The sequence below is a fragment of the Onychostoma macrolepis genome, chromosome 17 (assembly GCF_012432095.1).
Source record: "Onychostoma macrolepis isolate SWU-2019 chromosome 17, ASM1243209v1, whole genome shotgun sequence".
Lineage (NCBI taxonomy): Eukaryota > Metazoa > Chordata > Actinopteri > Cypriniformes > Cyprinidae > Onychostoma > Onychostoma macrolepis.
In genome coordinates, this window is record NC_081171.1 from 29,092,124 (window position 1) to 29,117,514 (window position 25,391).

General features: G+C 38.7%; 1 protein-coding gene across 5 annotated transcripts in view; it reads right to left on the reverse strand.

The window, feature by feature from the left end:
* The window catches only part of col12a1a (collagen, type XII, alpha 1a), a 78,305-nt gene extending 54,028 nt beyond the window's left edge, over positions 1-24,277 (reverse strand). For 2 of the 5 annotated variants that reach the window (XM_058748811.1, XM_058748813.1), the window contains exons 1-17: positions 24,087-24,277; positions 23,377-23,482; positions 19,402-19,518; positions 19,170-19,310; positions 18,136-18,186; positions 17,149-17,412; positions 16,252-16,416; positions 15,999-16,172; positions 15,610-15,900; positions 13,990-14,592; positions 12,426-12,704; positions 12,065-12,337; positions 11,711-11,980; positions 4,641-4,910; positions 2,639-2,905; positions 2,325-2,517; positions 1,291-1,415 (exon numbers count right to left, since the gene is read on the reverse strand). In XM_058748811.1, coding sequence (XP_058604794.1) covers positions 1,291-1,415; positions 2,325-2,517; positions 2,639-2,905; positions 4,641-4,910; positions 11,711-11,980; positions 12,065-12,337; positions 12,426-12,704; positions 13,990-14,592; positions 15,610-15,900; positions 15,999-16,172; positions 16,252-16,416; positions 17,149-17,412; positions 18,136-18,186; positions 19,170-19,310; positions 19,402-19,518; positions 23,377-23,446 — 3,553 coding nt within the window. In that variant the 5' untranslated portion in view covers positions 23,447-23,482; positions 24,087-24,277. The remainder of the gene's footprint in view (positions 1-1,290; positions 1,416-2,324; positions 2,518-2,638; positions 2,906-4,640; positions 4,911-11,710; positions 11,981-12,064; positions 12,338-12,425; positions 12,705-13,989; positions 14,593-15,609; positions 15,901-15,998; positions 16,173-16,251; positions 16,417-17,148; positions 17,413-18,135; positions 18,187-19,169; positions 19,311-19,401; positions 19,519-23,376; positions 23,483-24,086) is intronic. The other 3 variants (XM_058748812.1, XM_058748814.1, XM_058748815.1) reach the window with 3 other exon arrangements.
* Between the last annotated feature and the right edge of the window lie 1,114 nt (positions 24,278-25,391).

Sequence of the window (25,391 nt, forward strand, 5' to 3'; positions counted from 1 at the left end):
CACACACAATCCGAGTGCATTTGTCTCCACATGCAAAACTAAAATACAAGATAACTAAAATATGCCTTAAATTGAACACTTCACCTTCAAAACGCTAACGATTACTATCAAGACTCAGCAATCTTCCCTCTCTACATTATTAGAAAGCCACTGTGAAATATTCTCTTTAAAGAAAGATGAATAATATAATGTTCATGATTAACGACAAGATATAATGTATTACAACATGATGAATACTTATAATGCATTATACCCTCTAATAACACTTTTGCGTCACTTTTGATCAATTTAACGTGCCTTTGCTGAATAAAAGTATTCATTTAATAATATTCACGATACAAGTTTTGATTTTAATAGTGTATTAGTAAAATAAAAATTAATGTTAGGGAATATTAATAAATGCTTTATTTATCTTTAGTATTTTAGTATTTATCTTTGTAGTTCATGTTAACTAATGTAGTTAACTAACGATCACAAATGGAACCTTGTAAAGTGTTACCAGTTCACCTTATGTTGAACTTTCTCATGCATATATATTTAAATGAGAAAAATTCAAGAGAGAAGCATTTTAAATGTAACTAACCATATACCAATATTTCCATAGAACTAATCCAAAAGGCCACAGCACTGTTGTTTTTGTGCTTTTTTGCTAGTGCCTGTCGCATGCAAATGACAAGCTGAGTGTTACACCTCAGGGCTCTTGTCTGGGAATATTTGTTTTTCCGTCTCCTGCCGGTGTCGGGCGGCCGACCCTCGCAATCAGACCTGTTCCCAATTAGGAGCAACATTCCAGACCAGGGTCAGCCGACCATGTGCAAAGCTTTCATTCTGTATGTCACTTTTTTCCTAACCAAGTTGTAAAGCATAAGTAATTGTGAGCAGATAATCTTTCTCGCTCTTGAAATTCAAGAGTCCTTCCACAAGAAGGCAGAGACACGGCTACCATGTGGCGCAGTCACCCTGTCTGCTCTTTCACAACACAATTAGCTGTGCTGAAAGGTATTTGCCATTACTCAAAGCACTAGACTGCAGCCTACTTTTCCGATTCAAAACTGACAAAGAACTTATGCTGTGTTATATATGAATTCACTAAATGCATAGCAGATGCAGTAGATTTGTGCCATCTATCATCTGTTAAAATGAATGCTGTATGCTAATTGTTTTGGAACTCAAGTAACATTCTACATATTGAGCTGAATACTCTGCAGCACAATGAGATCTGATGGTTGGTATGGGAAGGGTAAAGTACCCTTCTCAGAAAGAGAGTAGTTTTTTTATTATTAATCTTACCTGGTGTATCAAAGGGTGGGGGTTCAGGGGCGTCAGAGAGGGTGGTCTTCTCCTCTCCAGCCAGTGGCATACTCTCTCCTCCATCAAACATACCAAACACACTCACTGAATACTTAGTGCCGGCCCTGAGATGAGAGAAACACAAATCAGCCAACAATCCTATCTATCAACCTCAAAAGGCTAATAGATTACAATTCATGGTTTTCACATAACATCACACCGATACAGAAACAAGGCTTTCTCTGCTGTCCACCAGTTTTGTTTTGTTTTTTAAACCAGGTTTATATTAAGCACTAAATATAAATATTAGAAGACTAAATTCAGTACACATTATTGGTGAAGCATGCTATATACAGGCTAGCAGCTGCATGCGGAATATGAACACAACATACTAAACTGCATGCTAAACTTTTTCCCATAGAAAACTGGTATAAATAAATTGCTTAATGTATTTGAGACAGTAATATTAGAGGACCAAAAATGAGTATACCTTAACAATTAAACATAACATGTACAAGCAAGCAGATGAGCACAGAATATAAAAGCAACACACAAAGTTTCACATTAAGCATTTTTCCATAGAAAACCATTATAAAGAGAACGCTCAATGTGAAATTTAGCGCATTGCATTCATACTCTGAGCTCAGCTGCAATTTGATCTTTTAATATCACTGTATTAGTTTATTAATTATCAAACAAATTTTCTGTAATTCAGTTATAAGCAGCTCTACAGATTGCAATAGTGTCAGTATTCTGCTCAATTTAGTTAAATGTTGATACAATTCAGTTCAATAATAGTACGGATATTGCAGAATTTCCAGTGTTCAATCTAAATATTTGTGGCTTGAAACAGATGGAACTTTGATGGAAAACTGATGCTGAAGTTCTTCTATGGATGTTTTGCCCTACAGGTCTTCATGACTGAAAACCAACATTAACATGTTTTAAGAAGGTACATGTTGTCTATTTGATTTCACAGTGACTTTAAAGGTGTTTATAGGGCGTCTATATGTGTCTGCATTGGCATCTCGTACCTTAGCTCTTCCAGAACCACTGTGTTGTCATAGGGGCCTACTAACAACTCTCCCAGGTCCATGTCCTCCCCAGTGGGATGGAAGGTGACCTTGTAGCCCTTCACATTCCCAGGAGCATGATCCCAGGTCACCCTGAAACTGGTTTTAGTGGGCTCTGAAGTTTGCAGGTTTCTGGGAGCTTTATATAGAGACACTGCAGAGAAAATAAAGGGTGTCAAATTAGACAACAAAGAGGATGAACATGTTCACATTCAACCTCAACCTCAACAACTTCTGCCTCACCTCAAGTTTTCAAATATCTGCTATTAACTTACACGTGGTTCCTTCTCCTTGTCTTTGCCTTCCATCACCAGACTTGTAGACGGGAACCACTGTGATATCGTAAGGGGTTTGTGGCTGCAGTCGTCTCAGGACTAAAGTGTTAGTGCCCCCTGGTGCTTTGGAGGCCAACTGGCGTGTCTCACCCTGAGGTTTATACGATACCCTATAATTGACAACATTGCCAGGTGCTGGCTGCCATGTCACTCGCATGGTCCTCTCTGTTTCTTCTGAAACCGTAAGAACTCTGGCAGCGGCTGACACTGTCGGGGAGATAAATGAAAGACAATGTCCATTAAACATTGGACTGATTTAACCACATTTCCTAGGGGTCAGGAAAACCAAACCATCTGAATAATAAAAGTTTGTCTGCCAAGATAATCTTGATCCAACACAGACCACAGATCTCCAAACCGGGTGAAACCAGACATGCCAAAATGGTTGTACGTCATGCATAACGCAGACACTCTAAGACTGTCTGCAATGTTCTCTTTTTATGCCGTGACCGGAGTGTTTTTACGCAAGAGGGAAAAGAATGAATTGTCTGCTTTTAACCGGCCTACGGAACACTTTCAGATGGAGAGACCTTTTACAAATTGGGAGTTTTATGGATGGAAAAATAACACTTCCAAGTTTTCCAAGAATCCATGATCCAAAAGGACACAGTGTGTTAATGCTGGTATTGAAGGAGGTAAGGAATAGAGTGATGGCAGCAGACATAAAATGGAAAGCCAGAAGACTGTTTTCGGCTGGACTTTTTAGATGACAGACAATAAATAAACAGCCAGACAGCAAGATAAACCAATTACAAATTTCAGTGAGTTTAACCAGTGAGTTGCCCCACTGAATTAGTAAGAGGATGCCATAAGTGCTGTAGTGCGTGTTGAAATCCAGCATCCCTTGATAATAGAGAGCATGTGTAAATCATTAAATCAGCCACTCTGCACACTACACCATATGTTACAATAGCCCAGAGTGAAGGTATTTTAGAGGAAACAGAGGTAATGACGCAAACCTATAGCAATGACGTTCTGCCCCCGCTTGGTGTTGAGCTTATGAAAGGAAATGGAAGTCACTCTTTCCACATCAGAATGAACACTAATACATTTCTGTTTTGGAGCTTTTGTCTCCAGCATACTTCAGAGAGCATGTCATTATGTTGCAGTGTGTTCTTAAAACGGACATTAAACTCGAGAACTGATTTTGTCATTTTCTGAAGAAGTGATGCTCACCCCAAAATACAAAACTGGATGCCAAGATGTTCAAACTGCATATTTCTATATGATTGCTTGGGTGTTCTAATGGCACAGCGTCATTTGCAAAATTTCGTGGACCAAAAAAGTGCCTTTGTGTGAATTGTCTAGCAATGTTTGAAGCACAGCTCACAGAGAAGTCACTTTCAAACCATGCAGCTTTCTGTTGCTCGGCAAAGCAAATTCATGGATTCATGGAATTTGCTTGAGTAAAATTTTCACCCTCACACATGGATTTCTTTTGATAATTACTAGATTTCTAGGAATTTCGATAAGCAAAGGTCAATGCGACTGCACGTTAAGCGGTTGCTTGTTGGCCCACCCTCAAGTCTGTATGATATTCTGGTCTCTAGATATGGCTTGGGTGTAAGTCTGTGGGTTTTGTCATCCTTAAGGTAAGAAATGTGGTAAGTCTTCATTCATTGTTAATGACTGAACTCATCAGAGTTACACGGATTATCAAGCACCACACATTTATTTATTTAATTTATTTGCTAGTAGCTGAATTGTGTTGAGTGTCATTTAAAATTTTGCGCAGACTGGTTCAGATTGGTAAGGTAGATACTTCATTTAGGTTTATATGCATGTCAGTGCAATATTCAGACATTATATACAGTATATCAAGTTTTTTTTCCTCTCTGATGTAGGTTACCTCAGGACGAGAGGCCCACGTCAGACAAACAGAGCGAGGTAAAGAGCGTTTGGTCATATGCTGGATTCATTACGCAGGCGGGAATGGACTTACCATCTGTGGTCTCCTCTCCATGCAGCGGCTCCCCCTCCTTACTGCTGTAGGCAGCGTAGACAGAAACCTTGTAGCGGGTCTCCGGTGTCAGTCCGTCCAGAACGGTGGTGGTTATGTCCCCGGGGACGGTTTTCTCGCCAGCTTCCTCTGAAAAGAGGGATTTCCAGGTGACCCGATAAAGGCGGACGTTGCCAGGGGCGGCAGTCCAGGATGCTACAAAACTGCTCTCAGTGACATCCGAAGTAACCAGATTTGTAGGTGAACCGAGTTCTGAATCATTGAGAAAAAAAAGACACAAAATATTTAAAAACAGAAGCAACAAACACCTCCATTAAATCAGGCTACCTTGGTTACTAGTCACCCAGCCTGGCCAAGCTGGTTAGGCAGTCATGTTTCAAAGGTTTTAAAACGATCTCTGACACCTACAGTGTTCAGACTGAAAGACACACTTGTTAACACCAGTTTGGCCAGGCTTAGAGACTAATTAGACCAACAAAATACCAATCATTGGTTAACTTGTCTACCAGGATGGCCAAGCTTGTTAGGAGGACGTGTTATGATGGTTTTAGATGGAATCCTGACAGCTAGTCAGGCTGGGGAACCAACTTTCCAATCACCTTTCTTTTGAAAATGACCTTTCATGCAGTGAATGAAAACACAGCTCTAAGTGAATGAAAACATCCTGCAAAGTTTTAAATCTGAAAGTACACCGTGTATAAAGTTTTTGTCTCTCAAAAGAAAGAGTCGACCATGAATCATTGAAACGAGTCGTTTTTAAAATGAATCCCAAGCCATTTCATGTTGATGTCAACATGAAACATTAGCATATTGCCCGCCCACTTTTCGTGTTGGTCTGAATGAAAATGCAAATTCATTCTTTGCCACTAGGTGTCGCTTTTGGAACAGTAAAAATAGCGGTTTCCCCGGTAACGCTGTACACAAAGCTGCACTGCAGCTTTATCAGGCATTACAGGCGAGATGACATGAAAACGAGACCAATCGACCAATTAGTGTCGATTAGTGTCACGCAAAGGAGGGGTTTGGAAAAATGAATCGTTGAGCGAATCGTTTGGGAATCGTTGAGCAAGTAAGGTAAAAATAAATGCATATTATAAGACAATGAAAGTGTTTTTTGACCTTGCATGCATGTCAACCTGTTGTTGGGGACTCCCAAAAACAAAATATGAACCTTTCATTACCTATAATAGGGCACTTTAACACTGGTTCACCAGCATTCCTGCTTCCCTTACTTGGTCCAGCAAACCAAAAATCAGCATGCCACATAAGCATACCTTATGTTGGTGACCACTCGTGCTGGATTTTCAGCAGGGTGAACAACTTGCTAATCACCTAAAACATTTAACACCAGTTTGGCCAGGCTTAGAGACTGATTAGACCAAAGACGCTGGTAGCTCGCGATTGCTTTGATTTACTCTGTCAGTACCGCGTACCCTGGAAAACAGCTCTGCAAAAATAATTTCTCTCCCTGCTGCCACACATCTGTCATCACATCTACTTTCCATTGAACACGAAACCCAATCCATTAAACACAGACTGCTAAAAGTGCAGATGTAGCTCGCTTTTTGATCTGCACCATACCACATACCTATCTTCTCACTCTCTCTTCCTCTCAGTTCTATGTTGAGTGGCCCAAAGCAGAAGAGAGAGACTTGAAATGAAAGGAAATTGTCAGAGTGCTGACAGCATAGTGAACTGCAGTGTAAAACTTTCACAGTAACACCTCTCCCTCTCACCACCCATCCTCATGTTCTCCAGACTTTAGGACAGTCACCTATCTCCCACACATTGAGCTCTGCTGGTCTAAAACAAGCCAAACGGGCCTTTTGTCAATCTAAAACAACAGCCCAAGTCAAAGTGCAATTACCAGGCTCTGAGTCATAGCTCAAACAGGGACTAGATAGCTCATAGACCTGGGAGGATAGGGGCTGTAAATGACAGGATAACTGCTGAGGAAAATTATGTCCCAATTTCTTTCCGACGAGTGCTCCAAAGTCTAATTCTTCTTAAATGTCTCTACAGGGTTTTTTATGTTGGAATATTTTAGGCGGTTCAAAAAAGGTCTCACTTTATATAAAGTGGCCTTAACTACCATGTGCTTACTACTTACATTTAAATTAAATTTGACACAATGCACATTTTGTGTACTTATATTTTGAAAAATACCTGCATGTCATTACATCTGTAATTAATTTCTGTAATTACATTTACACTGTAGTTGACCCATTCCTTACACCTTAACCCACCCTTAAACCTACCCATACCACCAAACCTGTCCCTAACCTTACCCGTATCCCACCTCAATATCAGAAAAAGAGTTTTGCAACACAATATGAACACAATAAGTACATTGTACTTATTTTTTGATGTAAGTGCATAGTAGTTCTGGCCACCTAAAGTGGGAGCAAATTTTGTTGAGAGGGACAATAATACAAGATGCTCAATTTTTTGATTGTTCCAAACAATATGTGAGCAGTGTTTGCCTGTGCCAAAGCTGTCGACACATGAGGTTGCAAATTCAAGTTCATTTTATTACCCACCAGGTGAAAAACCTGTTTACTTAGTAACGCAGCAACACACACATTCAAATTTGCAACATCAAGTTATGGACTGAAGTTGAATAGTTAACAGTTGAAGGACTTGTTCAAATCACTACGCCAACAATGATGCATGCCTTAGCGAACAACAATAACTAATTCAAGATGAAACAAACAAAGAAATTAGGACTCTGTGCCAGCATGACTGGATCTGACGTTGTTTCTACATCCAGCATAGAGGTCTGATTTTATTGACAGAGCACAGAGGAGAGCAGATCATATGTTAATGTCTTCTGCAGGCTGCTTTTGATTGTTAAAGTGCAGACAAACTGCTAATGCCAGGCACGGCAGTGCACCTCTACTCAGACAACACAAGCTATTAATGATGAATATTCAATTGTGGTTTTGCATTGACAGAAAATGTAGCCACTAAACCAAGACGCAACAGTACAATAATGTGCATGAGTTTATTAATGCTGTCCTGATATTGTTATGTGTTGAGGCCAGATTAAAACCAGACTCCTTTTGGACCTTCACATTTGCTATTTTTCCTTCTTTGATCCTTGTTTTAGCGTTCCTTCCAAGCAAAATGTTGATGTTAACTGGGAACAGGAGTTCCAGCACTAACGTGACTGTCATCCTGAATTATTTCACTTTGAAAACGTTTGGTGTACCTGGAAGCAAGACAGATTCTCCAATGCTGTGTCCTTCAGACCAACACATTCTCTTGACAGATGGTCTGACCACCTCATGCATATTAAGTGATTTTTTGGCCTTTTGCTAGGGTAGACAGGAGGCAGTGGGGAACAGGGTCAAGAAAGAGCCATGACTTGAACTTTCCCGCTTGCCTGCAAGGTACTCTGACTTTGACTGATAATCTAATGCATATTAAAGACTTTTCATCCTCATTCAAACCATACAGGACGTCAGGACCTCTGGCGAAATATCTACTGTAGTATACTATTCTATGTACACTGCCATTCAATAGTTTGGGATCAGTACGAGTTTTTAATGCTCATCAAGGCTGTATTTATTTGATCAAAAATATTGTGTAATATTGTGAACTATTATTGTAATTTCTAATATTGGTTTCCTATTTTAATATACTTTCAAATATAATTTACTTCTGTGACACAGTGCTAAATTTTCATCTGCCATTACTCCAGTCTTCAGTGTCACATGATCCTTCAGAATATACAGATTTATTATCAGTGATGAATAAAAGTTTAAAAGCAACAGAATTTATTCAAAATAGAAATCTTTTCTAACAATACGTCTTTTAATCCATTAAACACATCCTTGCTGAATAAAATAATACATTTCTTAAAAAATAGAAAGAAAAAATTGAATGACCCCAAACTTTTGAATAGTAGTGCATACTTTTTATTTATCAAAGAATCCTGAAAAAAGTCTCACAGGTCCCAAAAAATATTAAGGAGCACAACTGTTTCCAACATTGATTATAAATCAGCATATTAGAATTATTTCTGAAGGATCGCTGAAGTCTGGAGTAAAATTCTGCTTTGCTTCACGGGAATAAATTATATTTTAAAGTATATTAAAATAGAAAACTGTTATTTTAAATTGCAGTAATATATTTTTTTCAGTAATACGTTTTTTTTCTGTATTTTTGATCAAATAGATACAGCCTCTATGAGCATAAGATACCATTAAAAATCTTACTGATTCCAAACCTTTGAAGGGCGGTGTAAACATGTTACATGTTGCTTACATGGACTACATGTAGTTGCAGCACATAACAGCAGGGGCTAAATCAAACCAGCCAAACCTTGAGCCCCTGATCACGGGTGCCAGCTTTAGCTAAATGGACAAATAACTACATCGTGAACAATTTATCACCATTTTCCATCGATTTCCTCTTTGTAGCTGTTTCATATAGACTTTATCCAATTTCAGGCCCTGGATCTAATTTCTGGATCTTCTCACCCGTGTCCACATTCAGAGAAAGCAAACTCTGCCACTGACTGAGTGGAATAAAAAATGACACATCGGAGAAATCAATCTTGACGAGGTAATGAACCAGTGGGGTGGTCACAAACTGAGAACACATTGGTAACGAACATCTTGAACGTCCTTTTGAACAGCTGCCATACAAAGCTGACAAAAACATCTCAAACAATCTTGCATGACTTACACTTGGATAATCTCAAATAGCACACTGATTAAGCTTTGCGAAATTTGCATGGGATCCAACTGGACAGCGCTTAATGAGAAATTGAGGTCTGTCCTCTCTCTTCTCAGAGAATTCAGCTCATATTCAGTAAAACAGGGCAGAAGTCCTGGATAAGAGACATAATCTGGTGCTGGCAAAGATCTTACAGCCCAAGCCCATTTTCCACAAAAACTATCATGAGACAAAACTCATGCTGACTGCAACCACATTCACCAGATGTTAAAACACAAAGACGCTCTGAGACCCCTGGAGCAAACTGGCGGATTTAGAAAAACAAGTTTACATTTTTGAATTAAGAAGAAATGCAAGCTAACATTTGTAATGGCATTTTTTACAATTCAGTTTAATAGGCTGAAGAGGGGATGCAGTGTGATTCTCATACTCTCATAATGAGCTGGTCAGCCCCTAAAGCCCTTGTTTAAGGTCACTTCCTAATTGCCCTGGCTGGGTTTGGCCCCACAGTGCACTTTTCTGGAGGCTGAGGGCAACTAAAACAAAGAAAGCTGTGTTACGCTCCAGGATATGGAGTTTAACGCAGCTCAGTTTGGAAACGCCTTGTCATCAACCAAAAATTAGTCACATGTTTCCTTTAGCTCTTCGTTGAAAGGTGGCTTGAGTCAGCATACATAATGACAAGCCTCTGAAATATGTGCTTTTGTATAATGAGCGGAGGACAGCCATTAGCGGCTCCGGTTAGATGCTGTAATCGGTCATTTTAATATGACACTGCTTGAAACCCATCCAAAGAAAGACGTGCAGTAAGGATTGGGCATTTATGGCTGATACGTTAGGGCTAAAAACCTTGGATGAAATGTTTTGGCAGTGGCTAGCATTCAGCAAGCCCACAAGTTAATGGCAGTTCTGATATGCTTTTTATCAAGAGAGTATATAGAGAGAAACATGAAATTCACTTTTTGCGAAAGCAAAAAAGGAAGCGGGGTTTTTTTATGTAGAAGAAACTGGCTCTTAGTGGTTTGAGACCACTCATACAAGCCAGACAGTAATAGGAAACAAATAACTAGCAATCACTAAAAATCCAGCACAGTATCAAAAGACTTTGCAATCTATTTATTGACATGATTTGATTTTTAAATTAGTAACTTTAGAAAAGTAGAACAGAACTGTACACTGTATGATTTCATTTTAAAACCCCAAATTCTGATTGCAAGACCATGGTTAGACACTATAAAATATTCCACCAAACCATTATCTTTTGAGGTTTTGTTTCCATTCACTCTTCTTCCCATGCCAAGCATGAGTGAGGACATTTTTACAAGCTCAGCTAATTCATCTGCTGCCCACACACCAAATGTATGAACCCAGAGCGTGGGGGAATCCACACAGTGAGATCTGTCATTTGATGACACATCTAAAGGGTCATCCATTTGGCTCCCAAAATTATGGAGTGCACTTCACACTGACAGACAACACTGAAAGTCCGTTAAGCACATCTGTCCTCTGTTAAGAGCGTGATACAGAAGCGTGTGAAGAAACAATCAGGGTAGCAGAGAGCCCTATCTAAAAACATCAAAATGTACAGCTTCCCTTTAACACTTTGCCTAACAAAAAAGTCATATATTTCAAATCTATTAACATATTTACTGACATATCACTCACGACTTACTGATAGAAAATACTAATTAAACTTTATTTGGAGTACTATACTTGTGCACAATGCACATTTCTTAATATTAAGCCAAAAATGTTTTAATGTCACTATTGATGAGGATTGTATGATCTTTGAATAATATCGTTGTTTAAATGCAAGATATTTCGAGTGCACCTGAAGTATAGTAGCAATAGTTCCACTTTAGCACGATCAAATATACTTCAGTATATCTTTAGTTGGACTTTCATGTATTAAGGACGAAAAAATTATTTTGTTTTTTTTAGCAGACTTTAAGTATACCAGTTTAGTATTCCAAAGGTATAATTGCAGGGTATTTTTATTAAGTACATAAATATATGAAATATATATAATATATTTAAAATACATTATTTTATATTTATTTTTCACTAGGGTATGTCTGCCAATATTTGGGAATGATCAGATTTTGAATTTGACCTTGTCAATTGAAAAAGCACATTTTCAAGTGACTTTTGATAAAATGTTGTCATGTTTTTATTTATTTTCAATATCATATAGATCTGCGTTCTTATAGTTATCTGCATCTATTATTGAAAAAGTAGTGCAAGTCAACCACTGGTGCTGACTGCCATCTGGGTGTCTTAAACCACCCATCAATTTTTAGCTTCATATTATGCAGTGGACTGCAGACAAATTAATTGCTTTGTAGAAAGCACAAGCAGAAGTGTCTTACCTTCCAGAGTGGTGCCTGTTCCCATCAGTGGCGCGCTGAGGCCAGAGGTGTAACGGGCACTAACGAACAGCTCGTACTCGGTGTCCGGCGACAGATTTCTCAGCAAAGCAGTTGTTGCGTCTCCTTTAACAAACATTTCTTTCCTTTCCCCACCATCAGGTTTGTAGGCCACTTGATATTGCAGCACATTGCCTGGAGCGGCCCGCCATGAGACCCTCATGCTGGACACGGTCTCGTTGAAGACCCTCAGGTCACGTGGAGAGCCCCGGACTGAGAGAGAATAATAAATATGGGATTAATTTACTTGTTTTAGAATTTCGAGATAAAAGAGTCAAAACTTCCCACAGTGCTGACCTTCTTTGGTGGTGCCCTTAGTGTCCATGGAGGGACCCAGTCCACTTGCGTACTCAGGGTACACTGTGACACGGTAGGTGGTGACGGGAAGCAGTTCTTGGAGCACAATGGTGAGCTGACTCCCATCAGTCTGTTCTTCCAGTTTATCTCCTCCACCCACTGGCTCATACAACAGTCTGTACCTCAGCACTGCTCCTGGAGCGGCTTTCCACGACACGCGGAAGCTGTCTACGGTCTCATCACTCACCACGAGATTACGGGCAGGGCCTAATTCTGAAATGCGAGAGCAGTGCGTGTTATCAGCCACATGCAAAAAAGCTGTACTTGTCAGTGATAAACGACTTTGAATATGATTAAATACCTTCTAAAGTCGTCTCCTCTCCTGTCAAAGGAAAACTGTCTCCTTTATCATACTGAGCGATGACATTAACCTCATAAGTGGTCAGGGGCGTGAGATTGGGCAAAATCGTAGAGGCGGTGTAATGAGGAACCACCAAAGAGATGTAGTCTCCAGTTATGTCAGCCGCCGGCCTGAAACGCACCAGAAAAGACAGGATATCCTCTCCGTCAGAAATCCATGAGGTCCTGAAGCTTCTGGAGGTGACCTCAGAGAAGCTTAGCGACTTTGGTGGAACCAAACCTGCATGACAGAACACATCACTATAAGTTAAAAGCAAAGGTTTTTTACTATGTATATTTTCTTGAAAGTTTATTATCTGGCTTTCCACGCTTTAAGCATGGTCTTGCTTGCAGATTTGCTCCAAGAGAACCTTTAGTAATACATTCTAAATACACATGAGTTAAAGGGATAGTTCACCCAAAAATGAAAATCCTGTCATCACTTCATCATTAACTCATCCTCAAGTTGTTTCAACCCTGTGCTGTTGAACACAAAAGAAGATATTAAAAAAAAGGTGCAGGGACCAATTATCACGATTAAATAGTTGCTTATTAGAATGCCTATTAATAACATATTGGCTGTTTATTAGTACTTATGAAGCAAATATTCTGCATGACCATTTTCTCCATCCCTAATCCAACCCAATACCTAAACTTAAAAACTACCTTACTAACCATTAATAAGCAGAAAATTATTAGTTTATTGAGGAAAAAGTCATAGTTAATGGTTTGTTAATAGCGAGAATTGGACCTAAAAACAAAAAAAGACAAGAAAAAAACGTTGACAGTTTGACCATTTTCTACATCCCTAATCCTATCCAATACCTTGACAGTACCCATTGATTTCCATTGTATGGGGAAAAAAATACTACTGTTTGGTTACCCATATATTCTTCAAAATATCTTCTTTTTTGTTCGACAGAAAAAAGAAAATCATGCAGGTTTGGAACAATTCAAGGATGAGTAAATGATGACAGAATGTTAATTTTTGGGTGAACTGTACCTTTAACACAATAATAAAACTGAAATATGTGGTGTATAACAACAATTTAGTATTGATTATGATGATGTTAAGATGTTGATTATTTATTGTTCATGATGTTTATTATATTTAATCTGCCCTCAACAGATGTTTCCTAGTTATTTGTATTATGAAACCATACTGGTGACTGTCCCAAGCAGGGTGTGTTCGTGGATCAACATCTTTTGTTGATCCTGGAACAACATTCCCATCGAACAAACATAGTCTGAACCCTATCCTTAACTAACTACCCAGAGTAAACTGCTTATCAGAGGGAATAGATAAGCTGATAAGATTGTTGTTCAAATCCCTAACCCCAGCCCTAACCTTAATACTTTTTTCATTCCTAAAATGTTATTGGTTGATAAGGCTGTTATTCCAGGTCCATCAAGGCTGTTGATCCAGGAACATGTCCTACTTGGAAATCACGGTAAGCTATCCATACAGCTCACTCACATAAATACGAACAGAAATTACAGAAAAAATAATCGAAGCTGGCACGTACTTCTTTTCTTGATGTTATGGAGCTCCTGCTCAATTCTTAGGCAGATGGATGTGGTTAGTTCCTTGGAGATCCGCTGAAAAGAATCAAAGTCTTCCACCTCAAACACATGGTTATCAGCAGGAGCGTTGGCAATCGCCTCCAGCTCGGAGCGCACGGCGTCCTTGACTCCCACGGCGAAAATCTCCACGTCTGCTTCCCTTAGTTTGTTGGCAGGGTCTTTGAAAGAATCCGAGGATTTGCCGTCCGTGATGAGCACCATGACTCGGGGCACGTTATCACGAGCGCCACGGGCTGGAATGAAGATCTTCTCCCTTACATAGGTCATGGCCTTGCCAGTGTTGGTGGAGCCTCCACGGTAGGGGAAGGCGCGCACTGCCTTGAGCACAGTTGCAATGTCGTGGTGCTTGTTCAGGGCAAACTCAGTGTGAGGATCCCGGCTGTACTGAACCAAGCTGATCTGCACTTTGTTGGGTCCGATGTCAAAAGAATTGACGAGCACTTCAAGGAAGGATCTAACTTTAGCAAAGTTAGCCAGTCCTATACTGTACGAGCCATCGACCAGGAGGACAATATCAGCTTGGACCTCAACCTCTAGGGAGCACTCTATAGGGAACAAAACACAAGATTCACAACCTGTCTGTCTGGAAATTATACAGTATATATTTTTTTGCATTTTGAGGGTAAGCAGACCAAAAAGTACAGTACATAGCTAAACTACGAATAGGGCGGATCTATATGAGATTTAAGGCTGGAATACACTACACAACTTTTGCCATGATTTTTGTAGCGGTTTACAGTCTGATGGACTCAACATTAATTCAGATTTAATAAGCCATGTAGTATATTCCAACCTATAATAGGATGGTTAAAGATTCGGACTGGCAACTCAAATGTTGTTGATTCAGTCCCCACAAGAAGGTGATCCATGAGCAGTTGCATCCTTGATTAACACAATTCTCTGTGCTAAAACTTAGTGCACCATGGTTAACTACTTGGGACGTGTTCACACCATTAAGACATGTTTTGGTCGATCCGATCACAAGTGGACAACACTTAATACAAGTATGAATTGGGTGTAAAACCTTTCCAGCTTGTCCAGTTACGACAACTTCCAGAGGTAGTCGAAAACGTTTTAGCATTTGCTCTCATAATGGACACTCATGTGGTCAAATACGTTCAAACAGCCACAAAAGACCGTCTCCTCTCTGCCTACTGATGTAATTCTACAACATCGCTGGAAGTGTTGTTGAAGCATGTTAGCCAGACAGGATTTAAACTTTACCGCCTGAAATCATAAGTTTAGTATTAAGGCAAAAAAATGTCAGTGTTGTCTTACCAATCGTGATTTTAAAGGTGCTGCTCTTCGTATCGTTTTCCGGTCTTATGTAAATTGTGCAAGCTTATTTCACAATATTAGATCAAAAGATCAGAAAAGGCCCATACAGACCCTCCCTTCAAAATCAGGACAGAAATGGCCAAAAGTGGAAAAAAGGGACGGCAAATGTAAATGGGAATGTGTCTCCCTAGTCTACTTGTTACCCAATCGAATAAAACGCATCTTAATACCAGGTGTAAACATGGCCTTGGAAGTATGAACGAAATTAGTTGTTAGCATCTTACCTGTAGACACCTTCACAGGCTGTGTTTTCTCGTTGACAACTTGCGGCTTACTAGGGGTCAGACCTTTGAGGGCAAACAGACTGATCTCGTACTCTGTCTCAGGAGACAGGTCTCTGACGTTGGCCATGGTGAATGTGGGCCCTATGTAGAGCTCCTGCTTCTTGGCGCCAGCAATCAAGGGGAAGACCTGCAGCTTATAGCCTGTGATGTCTCCAGGAGAAGAATCCCACGTAATTCTCATGGATTTGGAGGAGACGTCGGTTACTCTGAGGTCTGAAGCTGGTTCAACAACTGGGATAAAAAAGGATAGATATTTATGATTTATAGATCTTCCATTAACTGGTCAATTCTCTGTGAGCTTAGTGGTATTATGTGTGCATGGGCAGTACCTTCCTCTCCGCTTGTAAGCAAATTTAGCTGCTCCTCCACACCGGAGCACACCTGAGTGATGAGCTCCTTCTGCACCTGACTGATCATGTCAAAATTTGGAACATTGTAGATATGCTTGCTGTGGGGAGCAGAGGCTATCTCCTTCAACTCATCCTCATCTGCTCCTTTGATACCTGAAGACAAGAAACATGGCTTGAAATAGTGTTCCATACAGTTATGGATTACGAATCAATAGATTTATACTGTACACACCCAGGACAAAGATCTCTGCTCCAATGTTCCTCAGCCGTTCAGCGTACTCCCCTACTGGGTCTTGTGACTTTCCATCCGTGATGATCATGGCCACTTTTGGGAAGCCTTTCCTGGCTCCAGCCGCCGCAGTGAACGTGTTTTTCACCAGATAGTCCATTGCATCACCTGGTTGAGCATGTAAGAAATTAATTCATATCGAAGGAAGATTTCAAACCCTTTTAAGTGATTATTTTGGAAGGATTTGTGTCTAAATATGAATTATATATTGAAATATTCAGTTGTTTATGACTCTTTTTATGTTTAGTTGGGTAATGGTTTAATTGTGAGTGGTTTTGTATAGTAGGATGTTCCAGTATCACTTATGTGTTACCACATGATAGACTGACAAGAATATTGGGTTTCACTTTATTTTGATGGTCCCTTTAACACATTCTATTGACTATAAGTAATGTTGCACCTACATTTCTGCTGACTCTCTTTAGATTGTTAGTAGTGTATTAGTTGACTGGTAGGGTTAGGGTTAGATTAAGTTGACACGTTCTTGCAAAGTTACTTATAGTCAGTAGAATATCTGTTGGGAGACCAACACAATAAGGAGTTAGCAGATATGAAGCAGACAGTCTACTAATGCTCTTATGAGAGTTTGTTGACATGTAGTTGCAACATTACTTAGTGTCAACAGAATGTTCAAAAGGGACCATCAAAATAAAGTGTTACCGAATATTGTTCACACTCCAAGCCAAACCCAATCCCAGCAGCTTTCACCAACAATCCCCAAACTCTGATTAGATGATTAATGATGACTAGGGTTGTTCCAGGACCAACACAGATGCTGATACAGAAACAAGTCCTAATCAGCCAAATAATGGTATGGCAAATCTTAAATCTTTTACACACCTGTCATGGTATTACCACCCTTGTAGGGCAGATTCTTAATGGCTCGTAGGACATCAGGCCGCCTGTGATACTGGTTCAAGTTGAACTCTGTCCTGGTATCTGAGCTGTACTGCACCACAGCCACTCTGGTCTTATCCTCTCCAATGTCAAAGGCTCCCGCCATGGCCCCAATGAAACTCCGGATGAATTTAAAGTTTTCTCTTCCCACACTCCAAGAGCCATCCACCAGGAAAACCAGATCCGCAATAGCACTCACTGAACACTCTGCATGACGAGGGAATGAAGAGGCATTAGAGAAAGCCATATAAGACTACTACACTCTTTCTCATTTGACTCATTAATGGACAAAATATGTTGCGGTTTAGTCTATTTTGCAACTACACTTACACAATTATTAATGACTCCTAAAAAAAGTCACATCCTCTGTCTTTTTCCTTCAACATTTCCCAACAAAAATTATGCTTCCGAAGCAAATGGAAACTTTCAATTAGCTTTGTTCTGTTTCTTTAGACATGACTCCAAAACTTTACTGTGAAATTTACATCTTGAGAACAGGTTTTCTGGAATTTCAATTGGATTTGTTTTGGCACCGGTACTCCCGATTTGGACTCACAAGAAGTGGAATTGGGTCGGGACCGTAATCCTTTCCACTAGTTGTGATGTCTGAGTGTGTGAGAGTCAATGAGTGAGGCAAGAAAAAGCCTCTGAGCCCCTCTCTGTGTTATACCAGCCACTTCTTGCAGTACAAAGCAAAGTGTTTTATGAGCCTTGATTCTATTTTAATGCTTTAAATTAAAGGCAATTTTGCCAACCGCAGCCTTGAGCAATCTTTCTTTTTGCGAGCAGTAACAAGTCTACAGCGGTTGAAGTTTAGAGGAAAAATGTGATCTAATACACTGCATATAAAATTCCATTTCATAGGTGATAAGAAGCAAGGAAAACTAACATCTGGAACAATGAAGAAATGGTTTGATTGAATGTACTCACTGACAGCCTCTGACGGTGGCCTCTTTGTTCCACTTGTGTTGCTGGATTGAACTGTAATAGCAGAAGAAGTTAGGTCTGTGTCTTGGAAGCTCACATTTCCCTTTGGCAAATAGATTTATCAAAACTAATAATCAACAACACCTCATTTATTGTAAATTTCCTCAGAAGATTTCGAACTAAACTGGACTTTTTTTTACAGGTTTTGAAGAAAGTGTGAATGGTGCTTCAGAAACCTCAAAACAATTACATTTCTAGTGTGTTGTGAGTGCTTGAAAGAGTATTTCTACAGTATTCTGAATGGTATTTAGTGCATTAGTCTCAGGTTTTTCCATTATGGCTTAAGTCAAAGGAGTCCACTCCTAACACTCTATTATATTCTGGTCTCTATAAACGACTTAAGCCCCTCCTTCAATGAGAGGTTGAGATGTTGTACAGCAATATCAAAACACTCATCAACAAGAGTAAATGAAATTATGCTTATTTTTGTCTGAATATTCATTATTTACGTATTCAAATTTCATGCATAAAATGAAATATCTTGCATTATGAGCATATTTATCATTTCTGTCTAAAAATGTACTATAGCAAAATTGCTTAAATGTATATATGTAGGGTTAGGGTTAGGGTTAGGTATATATATATATATATATATATATATACACACACAAAGTTTACAATAGTTTGATTAATGAATAATAATAATAATAATAATAAAGATGTGTACTCTCACACATATTTAAGATAAGGAAAACATGTTTGACAGCTAAAGCAAATTACCTTTTTAAGATATCAAATTTAAACTTTTCTTGAAAGTGGCATTTAAACGCAAAACTACAGTTCTAAAGGTTTGTTCCTCTTTTTTATCCCATAAGCCACATGGTTTGAAATGTCACTCCAGTCCAAGTTTCAAGACAAAATTGAACACATGAGCAAATCCCTTACCGTACGTACACACATGCAATATGAACAATTGCTTGTTTTAAAATACAAAACTAATAAGGAAAAGACATTGAGGATATCTGGTGTGCACTTACTTGTTATTTGTCCAAGGATTGGGATACTTTCTTCCACACCATCAAAAGAATTGATTGACACTGAATAGTCAACATCTGGAGTTAAATCTGAGATTGATGTGTCTGTGGCCGAGGCAGGAAGACTGAAATCTTTCAAATCATCTGGAACAGATAATGACATATCAAGTCAGAAGAGAAGCCATTTAAAAAACATGCAGATGTTGTGAAATGTGCAGCTGTTGACATCACGCACCTGTATCTGATATGACTTGTATTCTATAGCCCTGTATCTGAGACGAAGGCCTCCTCCATGACATATGCACCGTGTTTTCATTTAGGATTTTAAATTTCAAGTCTGAAGGAGGCTCCACTGCAAACAAGAGGTTAATATAGTCAAGATCACAAGAAACTGCCATATCTGAATTAATAATAAATTTTGAAGGAACATTAGACGATTTCCAACAACCCCAACGACAAACACTTCAGGACTGAAGTTTAGTTGTTTATTGTTGGGCGAGACAAACAGAACCAACAGTAAAGGTGACAAAACACGACATAAGAGAGTGACGGAAGCCATTTCGGTTCAAATGGCCTTTTCTTGAGTTGCATAACCTGGAATCTCATGGTCTGCAGCTCAAGCAGAGAAGAGCTAAACACATTTCAAGACCTATCACAAACAAAATGTCGTCGACAAACCATCCAATACATGCTGAATGCAATCAATACAAGGCATGCCCGTTCACTGGAACTCTGGTGACAAAAATAAATCATATCAAGACAATGTTTCCATTCCCAAAATATTGATTATACAATGGAATCAAGTTTTCGAGATGTCAAAGATGTCCAGATGGCTCTGTCGGGAGTAGAGAAAAATACATATATGTTATATATACGCTTTGTATATATACATATATTCCAACAAGGCTTGAGTACTAACAGGTTTTACTGAAGGCACGTATCCATTGCAAATCTCAAAAAAAGAATACACAACTTGTCGTGACAGACTTTTGTGTAGTTCCTTTTCATACGGAAGGTGTACGTGACAAGACAACACTCCCAATTGAGAGGTATGAAGGAAAACGTACAGCACAAAAATAAATAAATAAATAACAACGCATATATGAAGAGGAAATCGATCCACATTCATCTGGTTGTCAAAGTGTCATGCACATGTACATGGGTGAACAACTTATTACACTGTTTCCATGTACACAAAGGACAACACAACAAATGTATTTCAAAATGATATTCTGTCATAGACATTATTGGCATGCAATCTACATCAAACCGTGGTGGATCTCATCTCAGCAGGCGGCGATCTAAGGCGATGAGATGTCCACTTACGTACTCAACATCCATGTTACAGCTGCATGCATGAATGCTGATAACTGATGTAAATATCTGCTGTCAGAATAATGTCTTGAATGCATAGGAAAAACAGGCGATGACATCCAAAATTCAAACAACAGGTGATATCAAACATGCTTAATATTACAGAAATAAATTAGTGTATTTAGAGTGCAGCTTGCAATGTCACATTCTTAAATATAAGGGTTCCTAAATGGCCATAGAAGAACCTTGCTTAGTGTGAAGAACCTTTTGTGCAATAGAAAGGTTCCATGGATGTTAAAGGTTCTTCGTGGAATCATCAATGCCAATAAAGAACCTTTATTTTTAGAACACAAAAAAATGAAGGTCACTTGAAACTTTGTAGTTCTTTGGAGATTAAAAAAGTTCTTGATGTTCGGGTACTTTATACGTTCTTCAGCTCAGCATTTTACAGTTTTAAGCAGTAGAACATGATTTTTCTAAAGAAACAGAGGATATGGTTCTAATTGGAACCTTTATTTTTAAGAATGTATGTTGTAGAGTTTTGTTAAATTAGTACATTTATTACTAGTCTTCATCGACAAGGTGATGAAGATCCACAGCGTCTGCTATAGATTTATGATCATCTATAAGAGCAGATCTTCGCTGTAGAGACTTTTCCATGCACTACTGGTCTTAATTCTACTTGACGGCCAGCCGAATAATGAGGACGTGGCAAAACGTCACATGCACAAAGAAAAAGAAGGAAAGTTTCGGATGGAAAGAAGTGTGCGTGGATGGAGGCCAGAGCAGCAGAATATCATTTTAAAATAAACGGTGGAGGAAGCACACCAGGAAAACGACAAACAACACGACCTGCTGGAGAAAGAATGCTCACCAACCTGACGCGTCAAACTCAAACGGTCTGGGCCGATTCCCTTCACGTGTCCAAACAGGCCAAACCCATGAGTCTTCACCGATTCACAGACGAGGCATCTTGTGTCACGGCACCAGCGCGCACAAACGATGTGTGAAACGCTACCTACCATTGAGCTTTAATACCGACTCAGCAACTGTTATAATAATGGAACGTGACAGCTTTGTTGACTCTGTTGACAGTTTAATAACGGAAGTGACACAAACGTCGGCTCGTGTTGAGTTTCTGGAGGCTTCAGGACGAGGAGGCCCATCAGGAGAGCACTTCTCTCATCCCCCGGAGAGAAAGTCTGCCCCATGTCAATAACCTCCAGCCAGTCAGGCATTCTTTCTGGCTAGCGCCGTTGCCAGGCAGTTCGGAAAAGAGGTTGGAGTCTCCCGGAGAAGCCGAGCAGATGCCAAAGTAATTCCACAACATGTGCTGACATTAAACATTACTGCATATTAACTTTCCATATGGATTGCAACTCAGCGTTTTCGTGAGCGGCTGCAGGAAACCTAAAAAGGCTCTTTGTCTTTGTGCTGTCTGAGGACTAATTCAGCCCTCTCATGTTACATCTTTCCATTCTGTTACAGCACACACAAAAAAAAAAAAAACGAATGTTTCCATTTGGTTTTCCAGTTGAATCAAACTTCAGCCTCACGTTCTCACATCACATCACTTTCGCTCGAGACAGCTGTCGGTGGCCTAAACTGATGCTGTGTGGTGACTTTAATTACAGATCCGTTTTTAAACTAAAACAACTTCAAATCATGCGGTAGAAATCACTTATCCATTTTACTTCTGGAAGCCATTTAGTTAAGCATAAAGTGCATATGTTTTTATTAAAAGTATTTTTTATATTTTAAATTTGTTGTTTTGATTATAGATCTCGACTGAGATCAGAAAATATCAGAGATTTAATTTCATGCATGAAGAACTGTGTTAAAGAATTAAGGACAATGTGCATTTTATAGCAAAAAACTGCTTATATATATTGATAGTTATGTCAGTGTATCACAGGTTGCCACAGTGTTACTTACTATTTGTCATGCAAAGTGTGTAAAAATGATCAAACCTAAGTACCTATATATTCAGATTCAGTAACCTAAGAGGTATAAAATACACATTGAATACATAAATATGCATATTCTACATAGAAACTAGTCATACATAAAGAATAAATAAAATCAAGTTTATTTTAAGCCTTTTTATGGAAATCCAGCAGCTTTCAGCTGAGATTGGATGTGGGGAATAATTTGGCTAGATTTCATTCCTTCTGGGTGGGTTTTGAGCTGAAAACAATTCTGGGATCTGGCAACCCTGATCCAGCTTGCATATGTGTTTTGACTCTTGATAAATGTACATTTGAGTTTGACTTAAGAGCTTACTGCTAAAGTCTGCAGTTTAACCTTTTTCTGACATTTAATAATGATGCTTTTGTAACAGTGTTTTCATTTCAGCTCCTGTAATTAACCAGCACTAATGGTAATTCATTGGGCAATAACTGACTCATAGAGGAGGTGATGACCATCCCAGACTGCTTGTTTCATGCTGCATATGTGCTGAACTGCTGAGGCATGCCTCGCAACAAACGGCAGATTGCGTGACTGTTTTTCATACTAAACATTAGGTACAAATAGATTTTTTTTTTTTTTTTTTTTTAGGTAATTTTCTCTGTGTGTAAAAGCACACGCCTCTATGTAGACTGGAATCACACACAACATTACGGGAGTAACATTTTTAAACAAATAGAGCACATCATTTTCATTTAATAGCTTATTAGAACTATTTCTAGAAATGTATAAACTATTAGGCTATAAATAACTATATAGAAGTTAATCACACAGGCCAAAGTTGATTTATAAGAAGAAGTAGTAATACAGTTTAATATAAGATACTCAACAAGTAAGCAATGTATGCTTGGCATCTAATTAATGAGCAAAAACATATTTCACTGTAAATGTTTTAAAACAGAAGAGAGACAGACAGCATGGACTATACCTTGCGCCTCTACTGAATTCAGTAATATAGCAAAGAGTGCAGCGGCAGCCAAAGACAGCCTGATCTTCATGTTTACACAGACACAGTCAGCAGCTCATTAATTAATCTACAAAAAGAGAGAGAAAAATAATAATTCATCGTTATTTCTACAGTCAGTCATTGCATAGTACTTTACTTTAAATGATAGCATCATTATACCAATGCATTCATGGTGTGCTTAGTTTTATTTTGTACTAAATAAGTGTGAATCATTTTAAACATGTAAATGACAATTAGATGACAGGACTGTGTATAATTACTTCTCTGATCATGACGGCTCACGAGCGCCTCCACGTGGAGCTCGACACAAGTGCTAAACCATTATCTGATTACTAGGCTAGAGACTAGACCTAGACCTAAATCAACAATTATCAACACTTAAACCGAACGTTTAAAAACTCGGGGTTTTACCAATATTTATAAAGGAAAAGATCTTTGAAAGAAAAATTTAAAAATAAGTAAATAAAAAAACATGCAATAATGAATTACAAAATTGTGATTAAATCCTCTAAATGTCACATAAATCAGCTCAGACTCACTACGAAATTCCAGACATTAAAACTTTAACGTTAATTTCATTCCTTGAACGCGTTATTTTAAAAATGCCATACACATCTAAATAAGCCCTTTGAAATGTTTGTTTGAATGAAGTAAAGAAATCATATTCAGACCTGTAATAGTCCGTCAGTATCACAAACGGAAAGTAAAGGCTGAAGTGCTCCTCCAGACAGACTCCTCCAGCAGTGAGGGAAACCTCGGTGAGAATGGGAGGAATCTGAGCTCAACCTGACACTAAATAGGGGGTTGTTCCCAACTTTACTCCCTTACGAAATTCCTCAAGAATGGAGCCCCCACTTTTAAATCACTAGGAATCCGCTTCTGTGGGATGCAGATGTGCTGGGTCACTTTTAATAGGCTACTGGTGATAAATGATGCCTCAGATTATTGCTAACTCGAAAAATTATTAGAATGAATGAAATGTACTTATTGGTGAAATGTAGGCTACTTTACGTAATAGAACGATTTAATCTTACAGCTGTACTGTAGGCTAATTAAATCCTCGTGTTTAGACATAGCCTACTTGAAAGGGGAAAAAACTCGATATAGTTTTATGGTAGGGGGTGTACATTCCAAACACATGACCGCTTTGTTAATAACGAAAATGATTATACTTCAAACGAAGTGTGTATTTATGCTAAACTGCGAACGTCTTGTCGGTAAATGAACACACACGACAGCTGCATACTTCAAATACATACTTCACCGCTGATGGTGTGTTTCGCAAGCTGTCGGTAGAGATTCAAAAAAGAAGGAAAATTATGGAGTGCGTTTTTCTCCTTCAAAAATGCACGTCTTCAATGTGTTACTTACCGTTTATTTGTAATTGTTTGTGAAGTTTACAAGCAATGTCTGAGGGAAATTTGTTCCAACACCTTTTTTCCTTCAGTGCACATCAGTTTTTCTCATAATTACTATACCTAGAACTAAAATTGCTTAATTTTAGGAAGATTTAGCCTATTCATCATTCAGCATAAAAAGCAGAGAACTGTTGAAAATCATACTATTAGTATATTTTTAACATAATTATCATACATTACATAGCTGAAGAATTTTCCATCATACTAAGTTCATATACACAGGGACTTATCAAGATTCTTGCCGCAGTTAAAGAAAAAAACAAGAGATGGTTTTAATGTAGGCTACTTGTATTTTAAGTCAGCATGAAATGAAAATTCACCCTCTTTTCTAAATGCAGTTATCTTATTGTGAATGATTCATTCGTGAACATGTTTAAATTTTGATTTATTTACTTAATGTAATGTTTAATCAGTGTCATAACTGGACCGTAGATTAAAAACAAGACATGTTTTGGTGATGCATAAGCCCCGCCCCTGCAAGCTCACATTCATACGCCTCCTTTTTGAGTGCCACGCCCACATATCAACATCCAATCAACAACCAGTGCATAAAACCAA